At 46.0% G+C, this 24,193-nt stretch overlaps 1 protein-coding gene across 1 annotated transcript; it reads right to left on the bottom strand.

Moving 5' to 3' along the window:
- Positions 1–6,655: 6,655 nt before the first annotated feature.
- On the bottom strand, positions 6,656–18,484 carry LOC149995587 (sulfotransferase 2A1-like). The gene is made up of 6 exons (XM_090261289.1): positions 18,209–18,484; positions 13,929–14,137; positions 10,487–10,613; positions 8,917–9,011; positions 8,073–8,253; positions 6,656–6,880 (listed from the first exon to the last, which is right to left on the bottom strand). Exons 1-6 carry the CDS (start codon positions 18,336–18,338, stop codon positions 6,768–6,770), a joined length of 855 nt encoding a protein of 284 aa, XP_090117415.1. The 5' UTR covers positions 18,339–18,484; the 3' UTR covers positions 6,656–6,767.
- Between the last annotated feature and the right edge of the window lie 5,709 nt (positions 18,485–24,193).

Genomic DNA, 24,193 nt, shown 5'->3' with positions numbered 1-24,193 from the left:
GTGGGAAAGGGCTTTGGAAGCACAAAGCTTATTCGCGGCCCTAAGGTAAGCACGGCTGGAACCCGGAGGGAAACAAGCTTCAGAGCGTTACCGGACAGTGGCTGTGCCCCGCCCCAGGGCCACACAGCTAGGGTCCCCCTCAGCCCCAGCAGCTCTCGGATCCCGCAGGGCCTTGCCGGGCACTGGGCTGGGGATGCGTCCCGACACCTGAAAGCCAGAGCCTGTCAAGTATTCGAAGACACGCCCGTCCCTAACCCTGCTGGCCCCAGGGGCTGCTGATACCCAAAGACACCCGCTCTTCAGACCCTGTGCTCAGTCACTCGCCTGCTTCCTCCTGCACCAGATCAATTCCTTTTCCTCCCAGAAGCCCCCAGGAGCCCGCACGCTGTCACAGCGGTAGCTCTTCGCCTTGTTTGTACACTGGACTCTCTTGGGAGCTTTTGGCTAAACAGTGATGGCTGTGCCCCATGCCAGACTGATTAAATCGGAATCTCTGGGACTAAATCTGGGCCCTTTTAAAAAATAAGGCTTTCCAAGGTGACGCTGAGGCCAAGCCAAGGATCGCAACCACTGCCTAGTCCCTGAGCCTCAGGGTGGGGCTGCACTTCAGCCCCGGAGGAGGAAAGAGGGAGAAACCGAAGGTCTCACACTCCCCGACGGCGGCCGCTCCCGGCTTTGGCGTCAGCTGGGAGGCCCACGGGAAGCCGGGGTGTCGGCTCGGAAAACAGCGCCTGCCGCCGTCCCACAAGCCCTCCGCCCTCCTCCCTTTCCGAAACCCCCATCGCCGCCCGCTGGGACTGTGAGCGCCCTCCACGGAGTGCGCGCGCCGGGGGGCACGGGCCTCCTCCGCCCGCCCGCAGCGCGCGTCACAGTCGCGGCCGTGCGCCCCTCACACCGCCCGCCGCGCACACACCGCCGGCCGCGCACACACACGCGCCCACACACGCACACACGCGTGCACACACAGCCCGCCGCGCACACACGCACACACGCGCCCACACACAGCCCGCCGCGCACACACGCACACACGCGCCCATCACACCGCCCGCCGCGCACACACGCGAGACCGCACAGCCCAGAGAACAGAAAACAGTCGCACAGCCGGTCGCAGGCGGAAAGAACCACGAAGCCTCACGACCCCACGCCGGCGCGAGCGCACAGACACCCACACTCAAACTCACCTCCGTTTCGCCGGCTCGCTTCCGGGCGGCGCCCAACCTGACAGGTGTGCAGGGGCCCCGCCAAGTCCCTCGCGAGACCGCCCTCAGGCCCGCCTCAGGAGCGCGGGGCCCCGCCCCTAAAACGCAGCTAGAGTGCGTCAGCACGCACGTCTCCCGTGGCGTCCCACAGGTGTCATCATTAGGCCCCGCCCCTCTCGCATGGAACCGCAGGCACGCAACCAATTAGATCCGTCCATGGGGGCGTCACTGCTTGCGCGCAGGCCGGAGGTCCCGCCTCTTCCCCAAGCACTTTGCAGGCACGACCCGCGCAGAAGCCCGGCCTCATTTCCCCAGTGAAATCACTTAGACGTTCTCCGGCGCTGCGGCCCCGCGCTATCTGTTCAGCCAGACCCAACCTCCGCGGCTCGTCGCCCTTCTCGGCTTCCGCCCCCGTGTGTTCCCGTCCGAGTGCTTCTAGCCCTGTCGCCCTCCTCTGGGCCCTGGGGCTCTGCCGGACTTGGAGCGGCGACCACCTGCGGACGCTTCGGCGTGCACCCGCGCCTGCGTGCTGCGAACTCACTCCCAGAAGCCTCCGGGGCGCAGCGGCGTGGGGTAGCGAGAGCCCGGCGGGGTGGGAGGCGACCTGCCCTCCCCGGAGATGAACTGACCCGGGAGCGGGGTGGCGGGAGGGTCCCAAGGCCCGGAGTGCAATTTCAGTAGCGCCTTCATTCAACGAGGAGCCCCAGAGCGCTTTGCGTGGCGCCTTTGAGGCACCCAGACTCCATTTCCCAAGAGACCCTGCGGCACGTTTCCATGGCGATGCGTGAGGCGCCTGCTTTGTGAGGCGGAGGCTGCATGGGTCTGAGAGAGAAGTGAGCTGTGGACCAGGCCGTGTGTCGTGAACGCCCGTGAGCCCGTGTTTGTGGTCGTGTCTCCCCATTGTGTGGCGTTCTGCGTGTGTGAGAGACCCAGCTTTCGTGGTTGTGTACGTGTGTGGGAAACAGATTCGGAAAGTGCTCGCGCACCAGCGTGCGTTTACTTGTTGCGGAATTTTTCATGGTGAGAATGTTGGAACCTGCAGAGAAGTTCCAGGAGTTTGAGCCCAAATTCACAATGGCCGGTGAGCAAGATCTAAAATGCTCCAGAAAATGACCGTTTTGCACTTTCTTTTATGCGTGTGGAAATAAGGAAGGTAGGGAAGGAATATTCCCTGAAAGTGGGAGGAGCAGATTACAGAAGAGTTAAGATTATCTCTCGTTTTCTTTTTAATAAGAAAGATGTTTATTGATTTAAGAGAGAGGAACGGGAGAGAACGAGAAACATCAGAGTGAGAGAGGAACACGGATTGGTTGCCTCCTGTAGGCTCCCCGACTGGGCACTGAACCTACGACCCGGGTATGTGCCCTGACCAGGAGTCAGACCTGCGGTCCTTCGGTTCAGGACGGCGCTCCCACCGACCAGCCGAGCCAGGGCTGCTGTCAGGCTCGTGTGCTTCCTCCTTGTTTGGTGACCCACACTGCAGTCCCCTAATCGTTCATCCTTTATTTCACATACGGATTTGATTGTTACGCCAGGAAGACAAGGAGTATTCAGAGCAGAGAACTGCCGGAGACCTAAACCACCAGGAGAGTGACAGCCACCATCCGCGCACCCCATATTTCCCAAGGAAGTCATGCCTACAGATAGTGCGTGCAAGGGCACGTGAATCACAGCCTCTCTGTGCAGCACACGCTGCATCTGACTTTCCAAAAGCCAGATATTCACGTTTTCCTCCTGCTCAGACGAAGCTGGGATTGAATGTGTGACTGGATACCTGAAGATGAAATATAGGAGAAAGTGTTCCAGGAGGATTCAGGGAAGAAAAGAAAGATCTCTTTCTCTGATAGAATGAAGTCCTACGGAGGTGTATGCCAGGCCACTTGGGGCCATCTGCTCTTGCCTTTGAGCTGAGAGGACTTACTATCTTCCAGCAAAGACAGCCCTACAGTCAGACATGCCAGCCAGCCCCCGGACACAGAACCCACTGCTTCTCTGAACCAAGGATAACAAAATATGGGGACGTTTTTTGTGATAAAAAATACATTGTTTCAAAAATGTTAACTTGGGGGTCCCATTCTGGATAGCCATGTGCGTCTGTCTGCAGTCCAACACTTGGGTTCTTACGCCTGTTCCAAGCACATCAGGAGAAAATACGTCATAACCCCTACGCAAACCATTGGGCCACTGCACAGCTGCAGTTTTACAGTATTTGCGTTTTTCGTTTGCACTTAAATCCTCTCACATCACCCCCTCTCTATATTACTTCTTGCGTGTCAAACAGCAATGACTTCTCTATATAACGGTAGTTCCTTTCATTCTGTTTTCCAAGTCCACCTCAGTACCTGGCACACCCACATGGGGGAGCAAAACAGCAATCAAAGCTTCAAATCAAAGGACATTAACTGTATTCAATATGTGCAGAGTAAGTATTCCAGTGAAAAGGCAGAGACTGACAACCTGGATATGTTTTTAAATATCATGTTTTAAAGCAAACCGCTCATATGTACGGCTATTTAAGGATACAGACAGTTGAACATAAAAAAAATTGGTAAAATTTATACCATATGTCTCAGTCTGTCCAGGCTACTGTTATAAAAATACCATAAACTGGGTGGCTTAAAAGCAACAGAAATGTATCTCTCCGAGTTTTGGAGGCTGGAAACCGAAGGTCAAGACACCGGCCACTGGGTGTCAGCTGAGAACCTGCCTCCCAGTTCACAGATGATGCCTGATTGCCCCATCCTCACATAGAGGAAAGAGCAGGGCTCTCTCTGGGGTCCCTTGTGTAAGGATGTTATGTCCATGTTGGCAGAACCCTCAGGACCTGTCGCTTCCCAGAGGAACCACCATCTAATACCATCACTTTGGGTATTAGGATGTCAACATGTGATTTTAGGACATAAGCGTTTGGTCATTGCACCGTGCAAACACTAACCAAGATAACGCCAGTTTAGCACTACCGATATCAGACAACGTAAACCTTAAAGCAAAATATTACACTTAGAGCCAAAATGGAACACTATAAAATTACAGGGTGAATTTCACAGGAAAAAAAAAAATCCTAAATTTGAAATCGGTTTAAATGAAAACATACATCCCAAATACACAACAAACAAGCAAACAAATGGAACAACAGCAGCAAAACCTTACACAACTATAAATAGGAGAAACAAAACGCTCTTCTCTGGGGTGGAGCATCCACGGCGCACTCATTCATTGAACAAGAACTTGGTCCCCCTGGACCTGGTTTTCTCCAACTGCTGTGCTGGGATTACAGCAGAATCCCCATCATAGGGTGGTTCTATTTTCTGTACATCAAATCACTTAGCACACGGCCCTGGAGAGTGGTCTACCAGCAGCAGCCTTTATTTGCCCCCCCCCCCCTTTTTCATACCTGACAACTTCATTTTACTGTACCCTAAGTTTGTTTCTTGAACATTTATGGCAATGGTCCTACCTTAAGGAACTCATTCACCTCCTGAATCAGCCAGGCTCTAGTCTTTTTTCCCCACTTCCACATGTGAAGGACATGACAACCACTTCCACATGTGAGGAACATGACAACAGTGATGTCATCTTGTGACATTCACCAATGTCATTGGCAGGTAGAATTTCACGATGGGAGTATTGACAGTGTGGCTATTACGGAAGTGCTGTAAGTCAAGGCTTCACTCCACCTTGAGTCTCTTGTTAAATATTTACCAGCACATTTTCAATACAAGCCAAGGACAACATCAGGGAACAATGGGGCAAGTGCTGGGCACAAACTGGCTTTGTCCCAGGTCACACACCGTCTCTGATCTGAGATGTTTCCTTCTCTAATACTTCATGGGGCTGATGAAAGGGATGTAGTGAGGGCCAAACAGAGGCTCCCAAAAGCCGTTCCTTCTGCAAGCAGCACACCCCACACTGCTTTAATTTGGCCCACTCCCACTCCTGTCCAAGGGCTCCGGTTAACAGTCACGTCTTCAGGCTGGACCCCACTGGCCCTCTTAGACCACAGGACACGTCCTCCGCCATGATTCCAGTGGAGTCCTCAGTTCCCTGTGGGGTGACAAGAAGCCCACTCAGGCCCCTAATAAAGAGTAACCTGGGCTGCAGGAAAACCCTCGTGATCCCTTGAGTCCCCACTCAGTTACTGGTGGCTACAGGGAAGCAATGAAACCTTTTTGAGACTTAATTTTCCTACATGAAAGGAGGCACTTCAAAAACAGTCCCTTGCACATAACAGGAGGCAGATCAGACAATAGCATTCTACCTCCTAAGTGTGTGTGGTCGAAATCACAGCTTGGTGTGAAAGCTCCAGAGTTACCGAGTAGAGTGTCCTGACTGGGTAGTGACGTGCTTCCCTAGTTCTGCACAAGCTGGTTGGGCGCAAATGTCCTTGCCTGTCCAAGATGATGTTCTCTTGGATTGTCGGAGCCCCTAGTAGGGTCTTATCAAGCCTTTTATACTTGTAACCCCACTGCCCTGGAATGGTTGGAAAAAATGCATTTGTCAGGCAATGTCTCCTCCATGCAACAAACTGGATGGAGCTACACTGTCTTCCCTTGTGACTAACACCATGTTGCTTATATCATTCACACTAGCAACCCAGTGACAGACACGGTCATTCGCATCTGTCCACTTTGGGCCCAATGACCAATCTGTGGACCTGTACCCCCATGAATGAACACACAGTAACAAAATAAGGGATTATTCCCATCTATATCAACTTTTTATTTTCTGTACTCCTGGGTGAAATATTTGTAAATGGCAAAAAAGAAAAATACCCATTCTTAAACATGAGAGAAAATTTAGCAAAAACATATCCAAATTCCTGGCATGTAATGTAAGATGAAGTCCTTATGATATCCATATACTTACAGAACAGGAGCAATGGCAGCTGACACAGAAGGAAGAGAGAACCCAGCACAGATGTGGCCGGGACAGGAGGCCATCTCAGCCCTGTGCCCAGCAAGCTGGAAGGGACATCACACCATTTTGGTACTTCGCGGTTCCCGGTGCCGGGCTTAGCACTTCCGTGAGAGTCAGTCATGGAGTGCCAATGGCCGCATGGTAGCCTGATCTCTTAGGAAACATGTCTCTGGTTTGGCTCAGAGCAAATTCACAGAAATGGGGGCACCTGCTATTTATCATCAGCTGCACTCACAGCACTTGGTGAATTGGCACCAAAAATCTCCATCCCGGAAATATGCCCACTTAATTCTCAGTTCTCATTTAAGGTGGGTGTCAAGGTATGGAGAGGATATGTGATGGGGATGGTGTGTGTGTCCCATGTCCCATGGCATACTGAAGTGTGTCATGAATATAGAAATAGATTGACCTTTACACATTAACCCACTTAGAAATGGCATTAGCTTTAAAATATTTTGTTAATTATTCTGTATGCTTGATATATTACATAACCTTTGGAGGCTGGCATGGCTTAAGTTAAGGAACATGGTTATTGTCAATTAAGTGTACTCATTTAACGGATTGTAATTTTCAATACAAAGTTGACTTCATAGGAGCAGGCCAGTACCCAAGATCGTCAGCATTTACAACAGATGTGGGCACGTGAGGCCATCAGTCCCATGGGAAGAGGCCCTGAGGAAGCCCAGCCACCTTCTCTTGGTAAACTTTATCAAAGGCTTCGCTCTGGGCCACTGTGAAGTGATTCTTCCAGTCACCAGTGATTCCTGTCAAACACAGAAAGTCAGTCCAGATCAGATTTACAAACAAGGTCTCAAGACTTTACTTGTACTTCTCTGTCAGACACGGTCATAAGCAGTCAGTGACAAACTTGCCCAATATAGCCAAGTGGTTACGCTTTTGTTGTCTAGATTCACATGCCATTGGCTGCCATCCCAGACTACTACCTGAACAATAGAGTTGACTGTATGGCATGACATCTGCTTAACAAGACTTCCCTGTACCAGCCTCATAGGGACATAGGATTAAGCAAGAACAAAGGCAACAGCAGCAATAACACTTAACAGACAGGAAGTAATTTCTCCTCTGCCAGGCACTGTGTTGGGAAATAACTCATTTGCCTCTTTTAACACGCAAGACATTTCTTTTGGACAGTGGAGGTTCTTTTCTCCCATGTTACTCTTACACAGATTCCTGGTGGTGGGGCTGGAGTTCTCAGTATAGACCATGACTCCTACGTCAGTCCTCTGTCCTTGAACTCTGCACCCACGACTGGCATAGCACCCAACTGCACAGCCCAGAGCTTCCAACGTGCAGTTTTCTTTACCTAGAATGCTCTTCCTGGGTAGCCCAGCCTGCGGTCCACTGTCATCTTCTCTTTAAGGTCACCCCACCACTCTGTTTTCAATCCAGGCTGACACGGAATCTTCCCAGGCTTTGCATTCAACACACTCCTTTCTTGTGTTTAGTGAACATGTTTGGTAGTAACAAAGGAGTCTCAGCTGAACATTTGTTTTGGAGACAAGTCTCATGTTTTTCCTCTCATTTTTCTCTTCACAATGGTCCCATTTTAGGGCTTCTTTTGGTGGAATAGATACTCTCGTTGCCCATACATGTGAGGAGATTGTCACTCTGCAGGTCTAGAAACCACACTAGCACTGTGAGTGGTATCTCCATGTAGAAAACATGAGTGTGCTCTACGTGATGGGCAACATCTAGGAAATGGGTGGGACAGTTAGCACACCCAGGGGTATGGGGTTCTTCAGCAGTGCTTCTTGTTTCTGAGTTTTCTTTATACTCTAATAAATACAAAAACCCTAAAACACTTAAAAGTCAGGTCCCACTAATGTGACTTGTGTCCATTCAAATATTTCCATCATCCCATGTCTTAGTGTGTCAGTAGAAGGAGGGAGTTCACTGACCAAATCATTCATGTCGTAAAACCAGATACACTTTTACCTTTTCTCATAAACTGCCCTTTGCTGTGATCCATGTAGGTATCAGGTACTAGAGTGAAGTTGCTCATTTTATTGTCTTTCATGGCCTGGAAGGACACATTCTTGAGGACAGAGTTCAGTTCTTCCGGGCTTAGCTTCACGCCCAAGAATTGGCTGACTCTCTCTACACTGGCTCTTATGTCCTAGAAGGAGCAGCACAGAAGAGGAAACATGAAACTGAAGTGTAAAAGGGAACAGGAAAAAGAGACAGCAGAGAATGAAGGCGAGGGGGAGACAGAAAATGAAGGAAAGCAGGCAGAGCATTGAATTGTCATGATCATCTTGAGAATGTACAATCTGATCAAATGAGGGTTTATAAGCAGATGCTCTTTAGAGACAAATACAGTGTGAAATTCATGTCAACCACTTCCTTCCGGTGCCAACCATCCCTTCCTATGAATATTGACATAATCAACTCCTTCAGGAACTCCCTTCCTGCCAGTCCATCGGGAACATGTCTATACTTCCTGCACCCAGGCCACCCTGTCAAGTCTCGCCTTACACTTCAGTCACACCTCACTGTTCTGGCTTCCCAGATGGATTCAGATTTTTCCCTGGAATCATTCATAGCATTCAGCAAGTACGTATGTTATCAAGCTCTTCCTCAGTGCTCACATTAAATGCTGGAAGGAGACATAACTAAGAAAACTAGAGAACATGTGCCAACTAGGGAGGTCGATGAAGAAAAGAGTGACATTTCTGTCATCAGCTCTGATAGGAAGTGTAGAATGGAAACATTGAAGAACGGAGGGAAGGCAGAGAGCTGTGAAATGAAGTCGGAGAGAGTGAAGTTTGTGTAGAACTACCTGATGGAGCTCCTCATATGAAATTACTAGGAAATTCTCTTTTCCTTTCATCTGCAGCCAGCCACGAACATGGTCAAACCACGAGCCAAATGCCACTGGAAGAGAAGTGAGAGAGAAGGTGACTAGTTCTCACTCTGAGCTGTTGACCAGGCAACTCTGCACCTGTCGGCCAGGCCTTAGGAACTTGATGAGCAAGTGACTCCTTTGCATGAGAAATGGAATTCTGCATATATGAGCTGGATGGCTGAGCAGAGGGTGCTGTGCAAAATAATCATATTTAAGATGAGTTCGCCATCCACTTAGGAGGAGATGATTGTGAATGGTGAAGAGAATTTGGCTAGAAAACGAAAGAGAACTCAAACCCCACGTTGTTTGGAATCTAGCTCTGTGCTCTTTTTGTGTGTGAACAGTAGGATGTAGTTACCGGAAGGCCGCACGTGTTCCTGTCTCTGTTTTGCCCACCCCACAGCTTGGGGACAGCACGTGTTGTGAGAAGTGTTCTCTTTCCCGTCGCCCGTCTTTGCGGATGACTGTAGTTGGGTAATTGTTTGTCGCGGGTTTCTATCACTTCGATACAGTTGTTTGTTTATTTGTTTGTTTGTTTGAATAGGGCATCCATTGGATAAGGGCCATTTGAAAATCTTGTAAATCAATCTTTTTTTTTTTTTTTTTTGTATTTTTGTTAGGATTTTTATCTCCTTTGGAGAAAAGGGGAGTTACTCAAGAAAGTGCAAAAGTCAGATTGTCAGAATTTTCAAAATTACCCTGGATAGGTTCGTACCATTTTCCATCGCACCGGAAACACTCGAGCACGCCTCCTGCCCAGAGTCTCCCCACCAGAACGTGATTCAAATATTCTGAGTGGCAGCTGTGGTTAGCTGAATAATGGCCCCCACAAAGCTGTCCGTGACCAACTCCCAAGATCACCTTGAAAGTGTGATTAAGGATCTTCAGATGGAGAGACTGTCGTGGATTACCCAGGTGGAAACAGTGTGATCCCAGGGGTCCTCGTAGGAGAGAGGCAGGGGTGTGAGAGTCAGTAGGGGATGTTACAATGGCAGAGTCAGAAGGATGTGGCCAAGAGCTAAGGAGTGCAGGCGCCTCTTGATGCTGATAGGACAGGAAGTGAATTCTTCCCCAGAGCCTCAAGAATGGAATGTAGCTAGCTAGATTCTCACATTAATTTATGTCCATAAGACATAATATGAATTTCTGAGCTTTAGAGCATAAGGCAATTTTTGGTGTTGCTGGAAGCCTCTAATTTGTGATCATTTGTTACAGCAGTGATAGAAAAGTAATATACTTCGCAACATGGTAGAGGAGAAGTGGAATCTCAGTGTAGTTTAAATTCACACTTCTACTTTTTTTTTTAGTCTGGTTATTCTACTTAGAAAAATGTGTAGGAGCAAAGCATAGTGACTAAGGTGCTGTGTCAATTAGAGCTATTCTAGATTTCACAGTATTAAGATTGGATTGTAATGTCGTCTAAACCACGAGACAGTAAGACCTGGGTGTGAGGGGCGGAAACACCGCTGTTTCACCTAGAACCATTGTTTTGAGTCAGACTCACCTGTTCCCTGAAGAAACCATTCAAAATATTCTTCAAATGAATCTGTATTTCTGGCTGTCTTCGCTGCTCTCCAGAAATGATAACCAGAAACAACAATATCTCTGGGATTTCTCATGATGTAAATACCCTTAAATGAGAAAGAAGAGAGGTAACAAGAATAAATGTACACATTTTCCCTGCATCCAGGATTTTGGCCACTGGAGAAAAACCCTACTCTCATTAAATTGTTTAGCTACAGTTCAATCTTCTTTAATTCATTCATTTAACAATATTTTTATATTTTAATTTAATCTTTATTATATTTTTTCCCATTACTATTTAGTCCCCTTGTACCCCCTTCCGCCAGCATTAACATGGTTTCGAGAACCCGCCCTGTTGCAGGCGTTTACTTAGGGTTTACAGAAGAGAAGGGGCAGAGGACAAGATGTTCGTCGTTACCCTTTCCGAGGACATTACAATACTTGTCACGAAGGAAACTGTGGCTCCTCCATTTGGCTCAAGGTCTGTTGTCATGTGTATAGGGGCGACGCCTGAGACGTGGAGGAGACTGAGCACAACTGGGCTGTTGATCCAATGGCTGAGAACGGTCAAGTATTGGGGCCCAGGATGGAAATCAAAGCAAGAAAGTCTCACGTTCTAGTGGGAGCTGTGAACTCAGGGAAGACAGGGCGGAGCACAGCAGGTCTGTGTGAACACGGGGGGCGTGCGACTTCCTTACACACTCAGCAACGAGAGACCCGCTACGTATGTGAGCATCTTTAGTTTTCAACACTGCACGCTGTAAGCTACTGAGAATATTTCCTGTCATTGAACACAGGTCCCCCAAATCCTGACGAACATACAAGCCAACAACCTGAAAGTCCATCTACCTGGAGAAACTTCAAGTTAGTTCTGTCGGGTTAACCACTTCCAACCACAGCAGTCATGTCTGAACAGGTTACTTTCCACGGCACGTGCAGCTTTGAGGAGGTGATTGCCTACTTCTGTGATGACGGACTAGCAGGTACAGGCCCATGTCCACGCTACAGAAGACTCACAACCAGCTGTGCTGTGTCAGGGGATCCTTGTCAGAGAGGAGGCGCAAGGCCATGAGAGCCAGGGATTCGTGGGAGAAGGAACCCCGCCAATGGAGCCCCCTGCTCACCCCTTATCTGCCAGTGGATTATTTCCCTTCTCTAGCAGACACCATATGACCCAGGCCCACCCGTCATGCTGACCTGAGGAGACAAAGTGAAAGTGGGGGTGAGGGAGCAGGTGACTGGCACTGTCACAGTGGGACATCAGGAAGAAGGGAGGCCCTGGCCAGGTGGCCCAGTTGGCTGGAGCATCGTCACGTACACCAAACGGTGGCAGGCTCGATCTGCAGTCAGGGCGCACACCTAGGTTGCATGTTTGGTTCCTAGTTGGGGTGCATGTGGGAGCAACTGATCGATGTTTCTTATATTGATTTTCTCTTTCTCTCTCTCTGTCTCCCTTTTTTCTCTGTAAAATCCATAAATATTTCCTTGGGTAAAGATTTTCTTAAAGTTAGAAACACAAAGAAAGGAGGGAGGTCTGCTGTAGGTGCCTAGGATGTGTGAGCCAGGGGCCTCTGAATTCCCCAACCGTCAGGGGTCAGCACGCACTCACCAGAGGGCAGCTCCCGCTACTGGCTCAGTGGCACCTGAGACCCCGAAGATGGATTCATTCCATCCAGCGGGGAAAGTAGACTAGAAGCCCCACTTCTTATCAAACACAGTAGAGCCCTGATGAGAATGAGAATCTGCCTTCAAAGCTGAAGGACAAAGTCAACATAACCCTTAATATGAATCTGGTAGAAACTTCCTTCTACAATGACATGGAGTTTTACAAACACGTAAGGTGAGGGAACTGATTTATGGCTGGAAGTTCTACCCTACAGGAAGGAAGTAAAAGAAGTCCTTCTGTCTTGTGGAGAGGTCATGGTATGTGTCAGGAAGGGAGGAAGAGTCTCAGAAACAGAGTAAATAAATAGAGGACAATATTTTCTTTGTTCTTGTATTTATCTTAAAGGACCAGTGATGTTTAAAGAAAAATAATGCCATGGCTGGCTAACATTATTGATGTAAATCTAAAAACTACGGGGCAATGGCCCACGAAGCTCTGTTGCTAAAGGGAATCCTGCTCCCTCCCTCAGACCCAGATCACCTCCAGACGTTGCCCTCTGTCTGCCCAACCCCATCAGCACGGCCACCAATGCGTTACCTTTTCCTTCCTGCTTCACCTCCAGTTACTGCATTTCTTAAGATAAATAGTATTCACACAGCAGGCACCAGGGTCTGGTACTAAGCTAGGCTTTCAGCAAACAATGTAGTCACTATTGATATGAACTAATGTTGTGTCTATTTTTGCGTATTTCTAAATTATATATATATATATATTAGGAGGAGGCTTAAGTTTATCTTCATCATCATCTGCCTCCCAAGCCTTATGCAGAGCCTGACACACAGCAGGTGTCTAATACGTAAATGTAGGAAGAAAAGCTTCACGCACGGTGACCGCGGATCAGGGATGGAGGCACACAGATGTGTCACTGCATGAGATCAAATACAGAGTAACACAGCTTCAGAGACATTGTACAGGCCACCAAGGTTTGATCCCTCATTTCCTGACCTAAAACCGCAATCATTTTACAGAGTGTGATCCTGGGCTGTTTTTATTTGTTTGTTTTTATTCTCATTTATTCCTTCATTTCCAACATTTTCTCAGAGCTCTCTCAAGTTTACACATTCAGCCAAATCAGGGAAAAACAGTAACAAAAAACCTGTAATCTGGTGATCACAGTAAAATAAATGAATCTGACAGCACAAGAGAACAAATAGAAATATAGCACAACGTTAGTGTAATCTGTGACCTGTGACATTAGAATATTTTCATAATATTTTACTACCACATTGCCTCAATGGCTTATGGGAGTTTCATACGAGGTGGATCATATTTTTGGTGTCATGCATCCTAAACTATAATCTCCAATGAGAAAAACTCCTCCCTGGTAGCGCAGGATCACTCAGTACTACAGCCTTCCTTTCAAGCCCCTGACATGATGCATCGAAAGCTGTGGATCTGCCGAGTGGAACACACCTGCCCAGCGTAGGTGATGCCTTGACTGCAGGAGCCCAGGTGGATGTCAAATGTGAGACCAAATGCAACTCCCTCTGAAACACAGGCGCTGGTTTACAGCTGGGACGCTTCTCCCGTGGTCCTGTCAACGTGGGGACCCTGAGTTGGTGTTGCTGCCAGGATTTGTTTCCTAAAGACTGAGTCTGTTGCGGACCAATACCAGAAAGACTGGGATATGACAGGAGGCCTCAGAATAAGCTTTTCTATGCTAATATCTCACTTTACTGCAGCACGTAGGAACCACGCCCTTGTATCCTGGCCAGCCCGGGATGCGGTCCAAGCTGACGTGGCATTATTAACTCACCTTGGCCTTGGACTTGAAGAACGACTTGGGGAAGAATTGAATGGGGAGGTGGGTGGTGTAGAAGCGTGGGTCTGTCTGCTTTTCTATAAGTTCAAGCCCTGACTGTGTTTCCACCCACGGTGAACGGTCCCAGCTGAGAGTAGATAGTACCCAGGTGGAGTCTCCCTTGGTGTGGATCAGATTGATGATCTCCTTTATCCAGTTGGTTCCTGCATGAGAAAGAACAGAGTGTTACCTTCTTCAAATGACTTCTGACTCCCCCATGACGTCCTAAAGACTCTTATTTCAGGACTGCCGCCCATATCCATGAATCTACCTGATGTTTCATTTCCATTTACTTTTAGTCACATTCAATCGATCCTTCATTCTTAAACACTCGGTACCTTTGGCTTCCACAAGAGCATCCTCACCTTTTGCCCCACTACTGTTTTTAAATGTAGAAATATTAAATTGTGGTAAATTACACATAACAGAAAATGTAGCGTCTTAACCATTTTAATCCAGTCAGCTTATTAGTGTTAAGTTCATTCACACTGTTCTTCGCTCAGATGCACAGAACTCATTTCTATGCCTGGGAAACAGCAGGCTCCCCCTGCCTCCCGCAGCAGCCTGCTGTCTGTCTGTGCGCCCGACCACGCTCGGCACCTTGTATGAGCGGACGCACACGGTAGTTGTCCTCTGTCACTGGCTCATTTCACAGGCACAGGGTCCTCAAGGTTCATCTATGTGGTAGCAAGGGTCAGAATGTCCTCCTTAAGGCTAAATACCACTCACGGTGTGTTTCTGTCGCATTTTATTTCTCTTTCATCCATTAATGGGCACTTAGGTGAATTTCATCGTTTGGATCTTGTGAAGAATGGGGCTAGGAATGTGGGTGCACAGCTCTCTCCTCCGGTCCCGGCTCTGAATTGTGCAGGTTTATACTGGAAGGAGAACGGCTGGAGCCCTGTCCCTCTTGCTCCCGCTGCTCACACTCCTTGGCTTCCTCTGAATCACGTAAACAACCCTGGTCCCCACAAAATAATGGAGCCGCTTCACACACAGAGTGTGACTCACGTGTGCACTGGCAGGCAAGGCAGAGGGGGTGTTACTAAGGAAGAAAGCCTCTAGGAGCCTCAGACGCCATCAGAGGAGTGAGCTCTGTCTTCTCCACGCAGGGTCCTTCTGTGGAAGGACGGCTCGCAGGTAGCGCAGGTGAGGAGTCGTGGACACACACTGTCTGTGAGGCAGACGCTCCTTTTGACCTGACAATGGTCACAGGCTGAGTTTTCCTACTCAAGTGAACTTTGGGCTCAACACAACCTGGAGTCCTGGAAATGCTCCACAGGACAAAGGGTCTGGGATCTTCGAAAGAGCAAAGGTACTTGTTGCTCTTTTGGAAGGGAGACCCGGGACGGAAACGCTCAGCATTGCCACCACCTGCTTCTGCCTTTGAATGAGCGGAGAGGGCTCATGGCCCACAACTCATATGCCCCTGGCAGCCGTGAGGACCCACAATCAGACGGGACAACAGGAGTGCCCCGCTGAATTTCTGAAATTTTGAACCAAGTGGACGAATGGCTTGTTTTCAGACAGTGCATTTAAAATACGGCAAATCCTCTTAACGTTAGGGTGTGTTTGTCTGGTGCTCTCAAGAACGATTGTTATGTAGTGTAGTTATAATTTGATGGAGTTGTGGGGGGGTGCAAGTCCAGCATTTACCTACTCTGTCATCCTCACCGAATGAGCCCTCCGCTTTTTTTTTTTTTTCTGTTCTGATTGTTTTCTGCTATTTTGCTTCCAGATCACTCATTTGATTCTCTGCTTCATCCATTCTGTGTCGATTCCCTCTAGTGTTTCCACATTTCACTTAATAGTCCTCACTTCTGACGGGTTCTTCTCTATGTTCTCCGTCCCCATTTTTCTATTTTCTGTCCCTTTTTGAAGCTCTCACTAAGCTCATCTATTCTTCCCCTCAGTTCACTGAGCATCCTCATAACCAGTCTTTTCAGCTCTGCATCTCATAGACTCCTTGTTTTTTTTTTTTTTTTTTCTGGAGTTTTGTTTTGTTTTCTTTCATCTGGGACATGTCTCTTTGTCTCCCTGTGTGTGTGTGTGTGTGTGTGTGTGTTAGGTAGAGCTGCTATGTCTACGAGTTTCGGTGTAGTGGCCCACTCTGGTAGGTGTCCTGTGGGGCTGCCTCCCCAGTCACCTGTCCTTGGTGCTCCAGGTGTGTCTGTCGCAGCAGCTGTGTGTGCCCTTCGTTTGTAATTAAGCCTAGATCACTGTTGGCACGTCGACGGGAGGGGTTGCCCCTCAGTTTGGTGAGTGAGGGGTGGCTGTGGCTGAGGTGGGAGAGCTGCTGTTCAGGAGCTGACGTTAGGGGACAGGGTTCACCTCGGGGACCTCATGTCCCCCAAGTCCACCTTTTGAGTGTGCCGTTTGTGAATGTCATTAAGTGGTGCTAGTGTGGCCAGAAGCTGGCCACCTGGGTGTTCATTCTGAGGCGTCCTGAGAAGTGCAGACCCAAACCAGCCACTGCCTGTGTACTTAGGGCCTCCTGGCACGAGGTGAAGGGGTCTGCAGCAGGCTGCCACTCTTCTGGACTTGGAGGTGCCCAGGAGAGTCTAAGCTGTGAACCAGGTGTGGGTGCTGCTCGTGCCGGCGGCCTTGGGTCCCCCAAGCAGGAGGTACGGGGTCGCCAAAGCCAGATGCTGCTCGTTTGAGGCTTGTGAACCCTTGAGAGATTTTAGGCAAGTTTGCAGCATGAGCCAAGACAGGACGTTTGCATGGAAAAGCCACCAGAAGCGAGTGGGTGGCCAGTGTCTCAGGGAGTTACCAGGGCGAGGCAAACAGTGACAGACTGATGGAGACCCAGCTTTGGCACCCGACTACCGGCTCTGCGGGGAGAGGGCCCACTGAAGGAACAACGGCCCCTTCCAGCACTTCCATCTGACAGAAGCTGCCCCCACAGCTCTTGCCCTGGTGCCAGACAGTTCAGTTCATCCCCGTCTGTCCCTGGTCCTTTCTGAGCTGCTGTCCCAGGGCTGGAGTTCAGAAGGACTAAGACTGAGTGAGTCCGTGCGGGGGCCCTTTAAGAGGACCGGCCTGGGACTCCAGCAGCCTTTGTCACACTCAGGCACAGTCCCCACTGGGTTTTGCAGCCAGAAGTGATGGGGACTTCTCTTCCTGGTCTGGAACCCTGGGCTCGGGGGCCTGGTGCGGGGCTGGGACCCTGGCTTCTCAGGGGAAACTTCCACAGCCGAGACATCCATCCCAATGTTCCCACGGCACGTGTGTGTGTTGGGGGTGCGGGGAGACCACCTGGTTCTGTGTCTTGCCCCTCCAGCCAGCCTTGAGGCGGCTGTTTCTTTATACTTCAGTGCTGGGACTTTCGGTAGGCTGGACTTTAGGAGGTTTTTTAATTATGGTGGCTCTCTAGTTCAGTGGTCATTCTAACATGTTTTTAGGGGGCAGCGAACAAAGCACTTACCTACTCTGCCAACTTGACCAGAAGACAATCCTGTCCATGTCCTGCTACTCTTTTTATTTATTTATTGTAAATTTATTTTTGTTGAAACATAGTTGATATACAATCTTATATTGGTTCTGTTAGTTTCAGGTGTACAATATAGTGGTTCAGCATGTTTATACCTTACCCTGTGGTCAGCTTACTGCTCGCAGTAGTGGTGTGTAACCCTGTAACCTTGTAGCAATATTGCCGACTGTGTTTCCTTTCCCCTTCCCCCCAATCTTCTGGTGACCATTTCTTTGGCCTCTGTTTCTGGAGTCTGGATTTGTTTGTTTGTCTGTTTTGCTTTTGGATTCCCCATATAAGTAAAACAATATGGTATTTGTCTTCCTCTGCCTGACTTATTTCAGTTTCACTTAGCATAAAACATATTACCCTCTAGATTGATCCACATGGTCTCAAATGGCAAGATTTTATTCTTTTTTATTGTTGTTTAGTATTTCAGAATATGTATGTATGTATGTATGCAAATATATATATAAAATCCCAACTTCTTTTATCCATTCATCTATCAATGGACACCTAGCTAGGTTGCTTCCATTTCTGAGCAAAAAACTAAAAATAGATATACCATATGACCCACCAATTCCACTTCTGCGTATTTATCCAAAGAAAACGAGAACACTCGTTCGAAAAACATATGCACCCCTATGTTTACTGCAGCATTATTTACAACTGCCCTGTTACTATTTCTGAATAAAAATTAATTGTGGTAAATTACACACAGTATAATTCCCCACCTCCTCAATTTCCCATTCCACTTCCTTACCTGACTTTGGGTAAGAAATTAGGATGACGTCTTCATCCCTCACCACAAATTGATCCTGCAAAGATCTCAGATCTCTAATAGTAGTTGTGAGAAAAGGAATGCCTTCAATCCACAGATAATCTCTAGGCATCTCAAAAATCAGCCTTCTAAGCTCGGTCTGGTGGTTCTGGTCTTAGCAACAGAGACAGTTCCCGGGCTTCCCGGTTCTGACTCAGATCATCTACAAAGGGCCAAGCAGTCCAGGGTTCCTGTCCAATAGCTTTAAAACTGAGAGGATCATAGTGTTCTTCAGTAAATATTAGCTCAGAATACTTCCTGCATAATAATTAACTAATCCCATAACAGGGGACACAGAAGGTTGATGAACAAAGAGAGGATGACTGTTTCATTTGAAGGCAATTTCAGGGAAAATGAGTCTTATGCTCTTTACCTTGTCACATAGTTAACCTGAGTCTATGGGCACTTTCCCCCAGGTTACATAGCTAATTATTGACTTAACTGTGAAAACCTCCAATCAAACAGTATATCTGGAGTCCAGGAAAGTGGCGATTTTGGAACTTCCAGGACTATATTGAATAAGGGTGGTGAACGTGGACACCCCTGTATCATTCCTGACCTTAAGAAAAATGCTTTACGGTCTTTCCCATGGAGTAGGACGTCAGTTTGGCATATATGGCCTTTATTATGCTGATGTACGTTTCTTCTATTCCCACTTTGCTGAGAGTTTTTGTCATGAATGGGCGCTGAGTTTTGTCAAACGTTTTTCTTGCATCTATTGATAGGATCATATGATCTTTAGTCTTCATTTTGTTTATGTGCAACATCATATTAATTGATTAGTGTATATTGTATCAAACTTGCATCCCAGAAATAAGTTCCACTAACCATGGTCTATGATATTGCTAATGTATTGCTGGATTCATTTTGCGAATATTTTGTAGGGGATTGCTGCGTCTATGTTCATCAGAGATATTGGCCTATAATTTCCTTTCTTGGTAGTGTTCTTATCTGGTTTTGAAAATAGGATAATGCTGCCTTCGTATAATCTGCCTGTGAGTCGTTCCTGCTCTTGAAGTTTCTGCAATATTTTGAGAAGGATAGGTGTTCGTTTTTCTTTTTTTAAATTTAAGTTTATTTATTTATCTTTTAGAGGGGAAGGAAGGGAGAAGGAGAGAACCATCAATGTGAGAGAGAAACATTGATAGGCTGCCTCCCACACGCACCCTGACCGGGGATGGGCCCACGATTCAGGCATGTGCCCCGACCAGGAACCGAACCAGCATCCCTTCGCCTCACAGAACGATGCCCAACCCACTGAGCCACACCAGCCAGGGCTAGTTTTTCTTTGAATGTTTGTTAAAATTCTCTTTAGAAGCCTTCTGGGTCAGGATTTGTGTTTGTTGATAGTTTTTTAATTACTGCTTTGATATCATTAATTTTAATCATTCTGCTCAAATTTTCTATATCTCCTTGATTCAGTTTTGGAAGATTGTATGTTTCTAGGAATTTATCCATTTCTTTCATTTTCTTACAGTCCGCTGTCTTTCTGTGGTGTTGGTTGTTAACCTCTCCTTTTTCATTTCTCATTTTATTTACTTGGATCTTCTTTTTTCTTGATGAGTTTGTTTAAAAGTTTATCAATGTTGTTTATCTTTTCAAGGAACTAGCTCTTGGTTTTATAGATCCTTTATTGTTTTTTCCTTTTCTTTTTTTTTTTTTAGGCTGTTTTTTTCCGCTCTGATCTTTATTATTTTGCTCCTTCCACTCACTTTGGGCTTTGCTTGTTCTCTTTTGTAGTTCCTTCAGGGGTAAGGCTAGATTGTTTACTTGAAATTTTTCTTGTTTCCTGAGGGTAGGCCTGTAATGCTATGAATGTTTCTCTTAGAACTGCCTTTGCTGTGTCTGAAATTTTGCAATCTTGTGTTGTCATAATTATTTCTCTCAAGATATCTTTTGACTTCTTCCTTGATCTCATTGTTAACCCATTCACTGTTTAGTAACGTTATTTACCCTCCATGTGTTTTTCCTTGTAATTGAGTTCTACTTTATAATCCTGTGATCAGAAGATGCTTGATATGATGTCAATCTTCTTTAATTTGCTGAGACTGTTATGGCAGATTCAGCGAGAATTAACCACTCGGAGACAATGGATAGGGTAAACAAGAGATTTATTGATAGCCAGCGGTCGGGCAAAGACTCAGAAACAAGTCTCAAACAAAGCACCAACCCCCATCTGGGGCTTAAGGCAGGGTTTTTATACTCATGGGTTAAAAGGGCAAAAGGGGAAGGGATGAGGAGAGGATCAGAGCAAGTCAGCAAGTCTGCTGAAGTAAGGAGATGTGGTCAGCACGCTCCAGGAAGTTGGTTTCGCCTGGCCCAACTTTGTCCGTTGTGCAATCCCAGGTTTGACTCACTGCAGGAAACATTGTACAAGAGAGCTCAGAGAAAAATCTAGATTAAAGGCAACGCTGATTAGGGGTGGCTAGGGGGTCTGCTGGGCACTACCAGACCACTAATACAGAATAATATTGAATGTAAAAAAGTATAAGGAAAAATAATTTTAAAAATTTACTGAAACTGATTTTGTGGCCTAACATGTGTTCTATCCTAGAAAATGGCCCATGTGCCCTTGAAAAGAATGTATATTCTACTGCTTTGGGGTGAAGTGCTTTGAAAATATCAATTAAATCCATGTGTTCTAGTGTGTCATTTAAGGCTGCTGGGGGTTTTTTGCAGATTTTTTGTCTTGAATACCTACCCATTGATGTCAATGGGGTGTTAAAATCCCTTAGGAGACTGTATTTCTGTCAGTCTCTCCCGTATGTCCATCAAGATTTGCTTTACGTATTTAGTGCTCCTGTGTTGGGTGCACCAGTGTTCCCATTTATTATATCCTCTTGTTGAATTGATCTCTTAATCATTATGTAATAGGTTTCTTTGCTGCTTATTATAGCCTTTCTTTTGAAGTCTTTTATCTGATGTAAGTATTGCAAACCCAGCTTTTATTGATTCCATTTGCATGAGATCTTTTTTCCATCCCTCTACTTTCAGTCTGTGTATTTTTTGTTCTGAGGCTGGTCCCTTGGAGACAGCATATGTATGGGTCTGGTTGTTATTTTTTAAAAGATTTTATTTATTTATTTTTAGAGAGAGGGGGGCAGGGAGGAGGGAGAAAGAGAGGGATTTGGCTCACAACCCAGGCATGTGCCCTGACCGGGAATCGAAGCAGGTACCTTTCAGTTTACAGGCCGGAACTTAATCCACTGAGCCACACCAGCCAGGACTAGACTTTAAAATAAAATCTATTCAACTACCCTATGTTTTTTTTTAATTAATTTTTTAAATTAATTTTTTATTTATTTTTTATTACAGTTGTCCCATTTTCCCCTCTTTGCTCTCCCCTGCTCCACCCACCTCCCCCCTACCCTATGTTTTTTGATTGGAGCATTTAATACATTTAAGTTTAAAGTAATTATTAATATGTATGTATTTGTTTCCATTTTATTTCTTATAACTATGTTTCTTTTTTTTCTTTCTTCTTAAAATAGTCCCTTTAATATTTCTTGTAATACTGGTTTGCTGCTGATGAACTCCCTGAGCTTTTTCTTGTATGAGAAGTTCCTTACTTGTACTTCAATTCTAAATAATAGCCTTGCTGGGTAGAGTTGTCTTGGTTGTAGGTCCTTGCTTTTCATCACTTTGAATACTTTGTGCCAACCCTTTCTGGCCTGAAATATATCTGTTGAGAAGTCAGTTGACAGTTTTATAAGAGGTTCCTTGTAGGTAACGAACTTTTTCTCTTGCTGCTTTTTAGATTCTCTGTCTTTAACCTTTGGTGTTTTAATTTTGATGTGTCTTGGTGTGGGCCTCTTTGGGTTAGTCTGGTTTGGAACTTTCTGCACTTCCTGGACTGTATGTCTTTTTTCCACCAGGTGAGGGATGTTTTTTGCCATTTTTTCTTCAGTTTCTCAATAACCTGCTCTCTCTCTTTTCCTCCTGGTGCCCCTATGATGTAGAGTTGTTATGCTTGATAGTGTCCCAGAGGTCCCTTAGACTATCTCATGTTTTTTATTTTCATTTTTTATATTTTTATTTTTTTCTGCTCCAGTTGTAGTTTTCACAGCCAGATCTTATGTGGGCTCCTTTTCCAAGCTCCTTCCCACCCACTTCTCAGGGATACCTTTGCAGCTGAGCTATCACTCCGGATTCTCAACTGCCGCACATGGGTATGAGGCCAGCCCTTTTTGCCTCTTTGCCATTTCCAACAGTCTCTGTGTGCATTCCTCTGTAAGCCCATGCTTAAGAGACTTGTGTTCAGCTATTCGTTGACTGGTTATTCAGGCTGATCTATAATTTAGTTGTAATTCCAGTTTGGAACTGGGAGGAGGTGAGTGTAACTTCCACCTACTCTGCCACCATATTGAGTCTCTCTGCTAATTCTTACTTTATAAGAAACACATTCATTTTAGAAGATGACAAAAATTAATTTGAGGAAAATAATTAAAGCTCCAAAGTTAAAGACAAGGAAAGATATTAAAGGAGCAAAAGGACACAACTTACTACATACAAAAGAACCCCCATAAGACCCGTCACAAAACATCTGAGCAGAAACTTCGCAGGCCAGTGGCATGATAGGTTCAAAGAAATAAAGAGAAAAATGGCCAGGTAAGAACATTCTACCCAGCAAAGTTGTTTTTCAGAATTAAAGAGGAGTTAAATTTTTTTCCAAATAAGCAAAAGCTGAATGAGTTCATCACTTCTAAACCAAACTTAGAAGAAACGTCATAGAAACTACTTCTGGCTGAAACAAAAGCACACTAATTATTAACAAGAAAACATGAAATTATTCATCTCAGTTGCAAAAGTAAATATATAGATAAATTCAGAGTCCTCTAATGTGCTAATGGTGGTAGATAAATCACTTACAACCTCAGCAGGAAGGTTAAAAGACAAAAGTATTAAAAATAACTTTCAATACACTAATTAGTTTAATGGCTACACAAAGTAAAAAGAGGTAAATTATGACATTGAGAGCATAAGAAGTGCAGGAAAAGAATAAAAAGTATACCTTTGGTACGCAGTCAAAGTTTTATTTTACCTTTTAGTCCTCACTTAAGGATGTATTTATTGACTTTGAAGAGAGAGGGAGAAACATCAATGTGAGAGAGCAACACGGATCGGTTGTCTCCTGTACGCGCCCCAACCAAGGATCGAACCTGCAGCCTAGGTGTGTGCCCTGATCAGGCATCCAACCCGCAGCCTTTTGGTTTACAGGACAACACTCCAACTGACTGAGCTATCCAGCCGGGGCATACGCATTCAAAGTTTTAAGTCACAAGATGTTTTATGTAAGCCTCATGGTACGACGTAGCAAAACCTATAGTAAATACACAGAAGATAAAGGGGAAGGAATCTAAGCATAACATTACAGCAAATCAGCAAATCACAAAGAAACAGAACAAGAGAAAAGAAAAAGGAATTATAAAACAGCCAGAAAATAATGAACAAAATGGCAATAGGGAGTCTGTAACTATCAATAGTTATCTTAAATGTAAAAGAACTAAATTCTCCAATTAAGAGACATACAACTGCCGAATGAAAAACGACAGACCCATTATATGCAACCTGCGATAGACTCTTTTCAAACTACAGCGATTCCTCATTTATCGTGGGTATTATGTTCTAGACCCCCTGTGATAGGTGAAAATCCGCGAAGTAGGAACCTTACATTTATTTTAGTATTTATTCTACAGTACCGCAAAATCCTGCGATATAGTGAAAAATCCGCGATAAATAATTAAATGTAATATTTTTTAAAATCCCGCGATAGTGACCACAATAAGTGAACTGCAATATAGAGAGGGACTACTGTATGTGGTCTGAGCATAACATCCCCCATAAATAAACACAGAACAAAAGCAAATATTTATTTTCTGAATATGTAGACTTTTGACCAGTATGTTTCCATGTTAAATGTTCACACAC

This window comes from Furipterus horrens, unplaced genomic scaffold (genome assembly GCF_987537825.1).
Source record: "Furipterus horrens unplaced genomic scaffold, mFurHor1.1.pri manual_scaffold_13, whole genome shotgun sequence".
Classification (NCBI taxonomy): Eukaryota; Metazoa; Chordata; class Mammalia; order Chiroptera; family Furipteridae; genus Furipterus; species Furipterus horrens.
The sequence above is the reverse complement of the archived record's forward strand: the minus strand, read 5'-3'. Positions and strand labels throughout refer to the sequence as shown.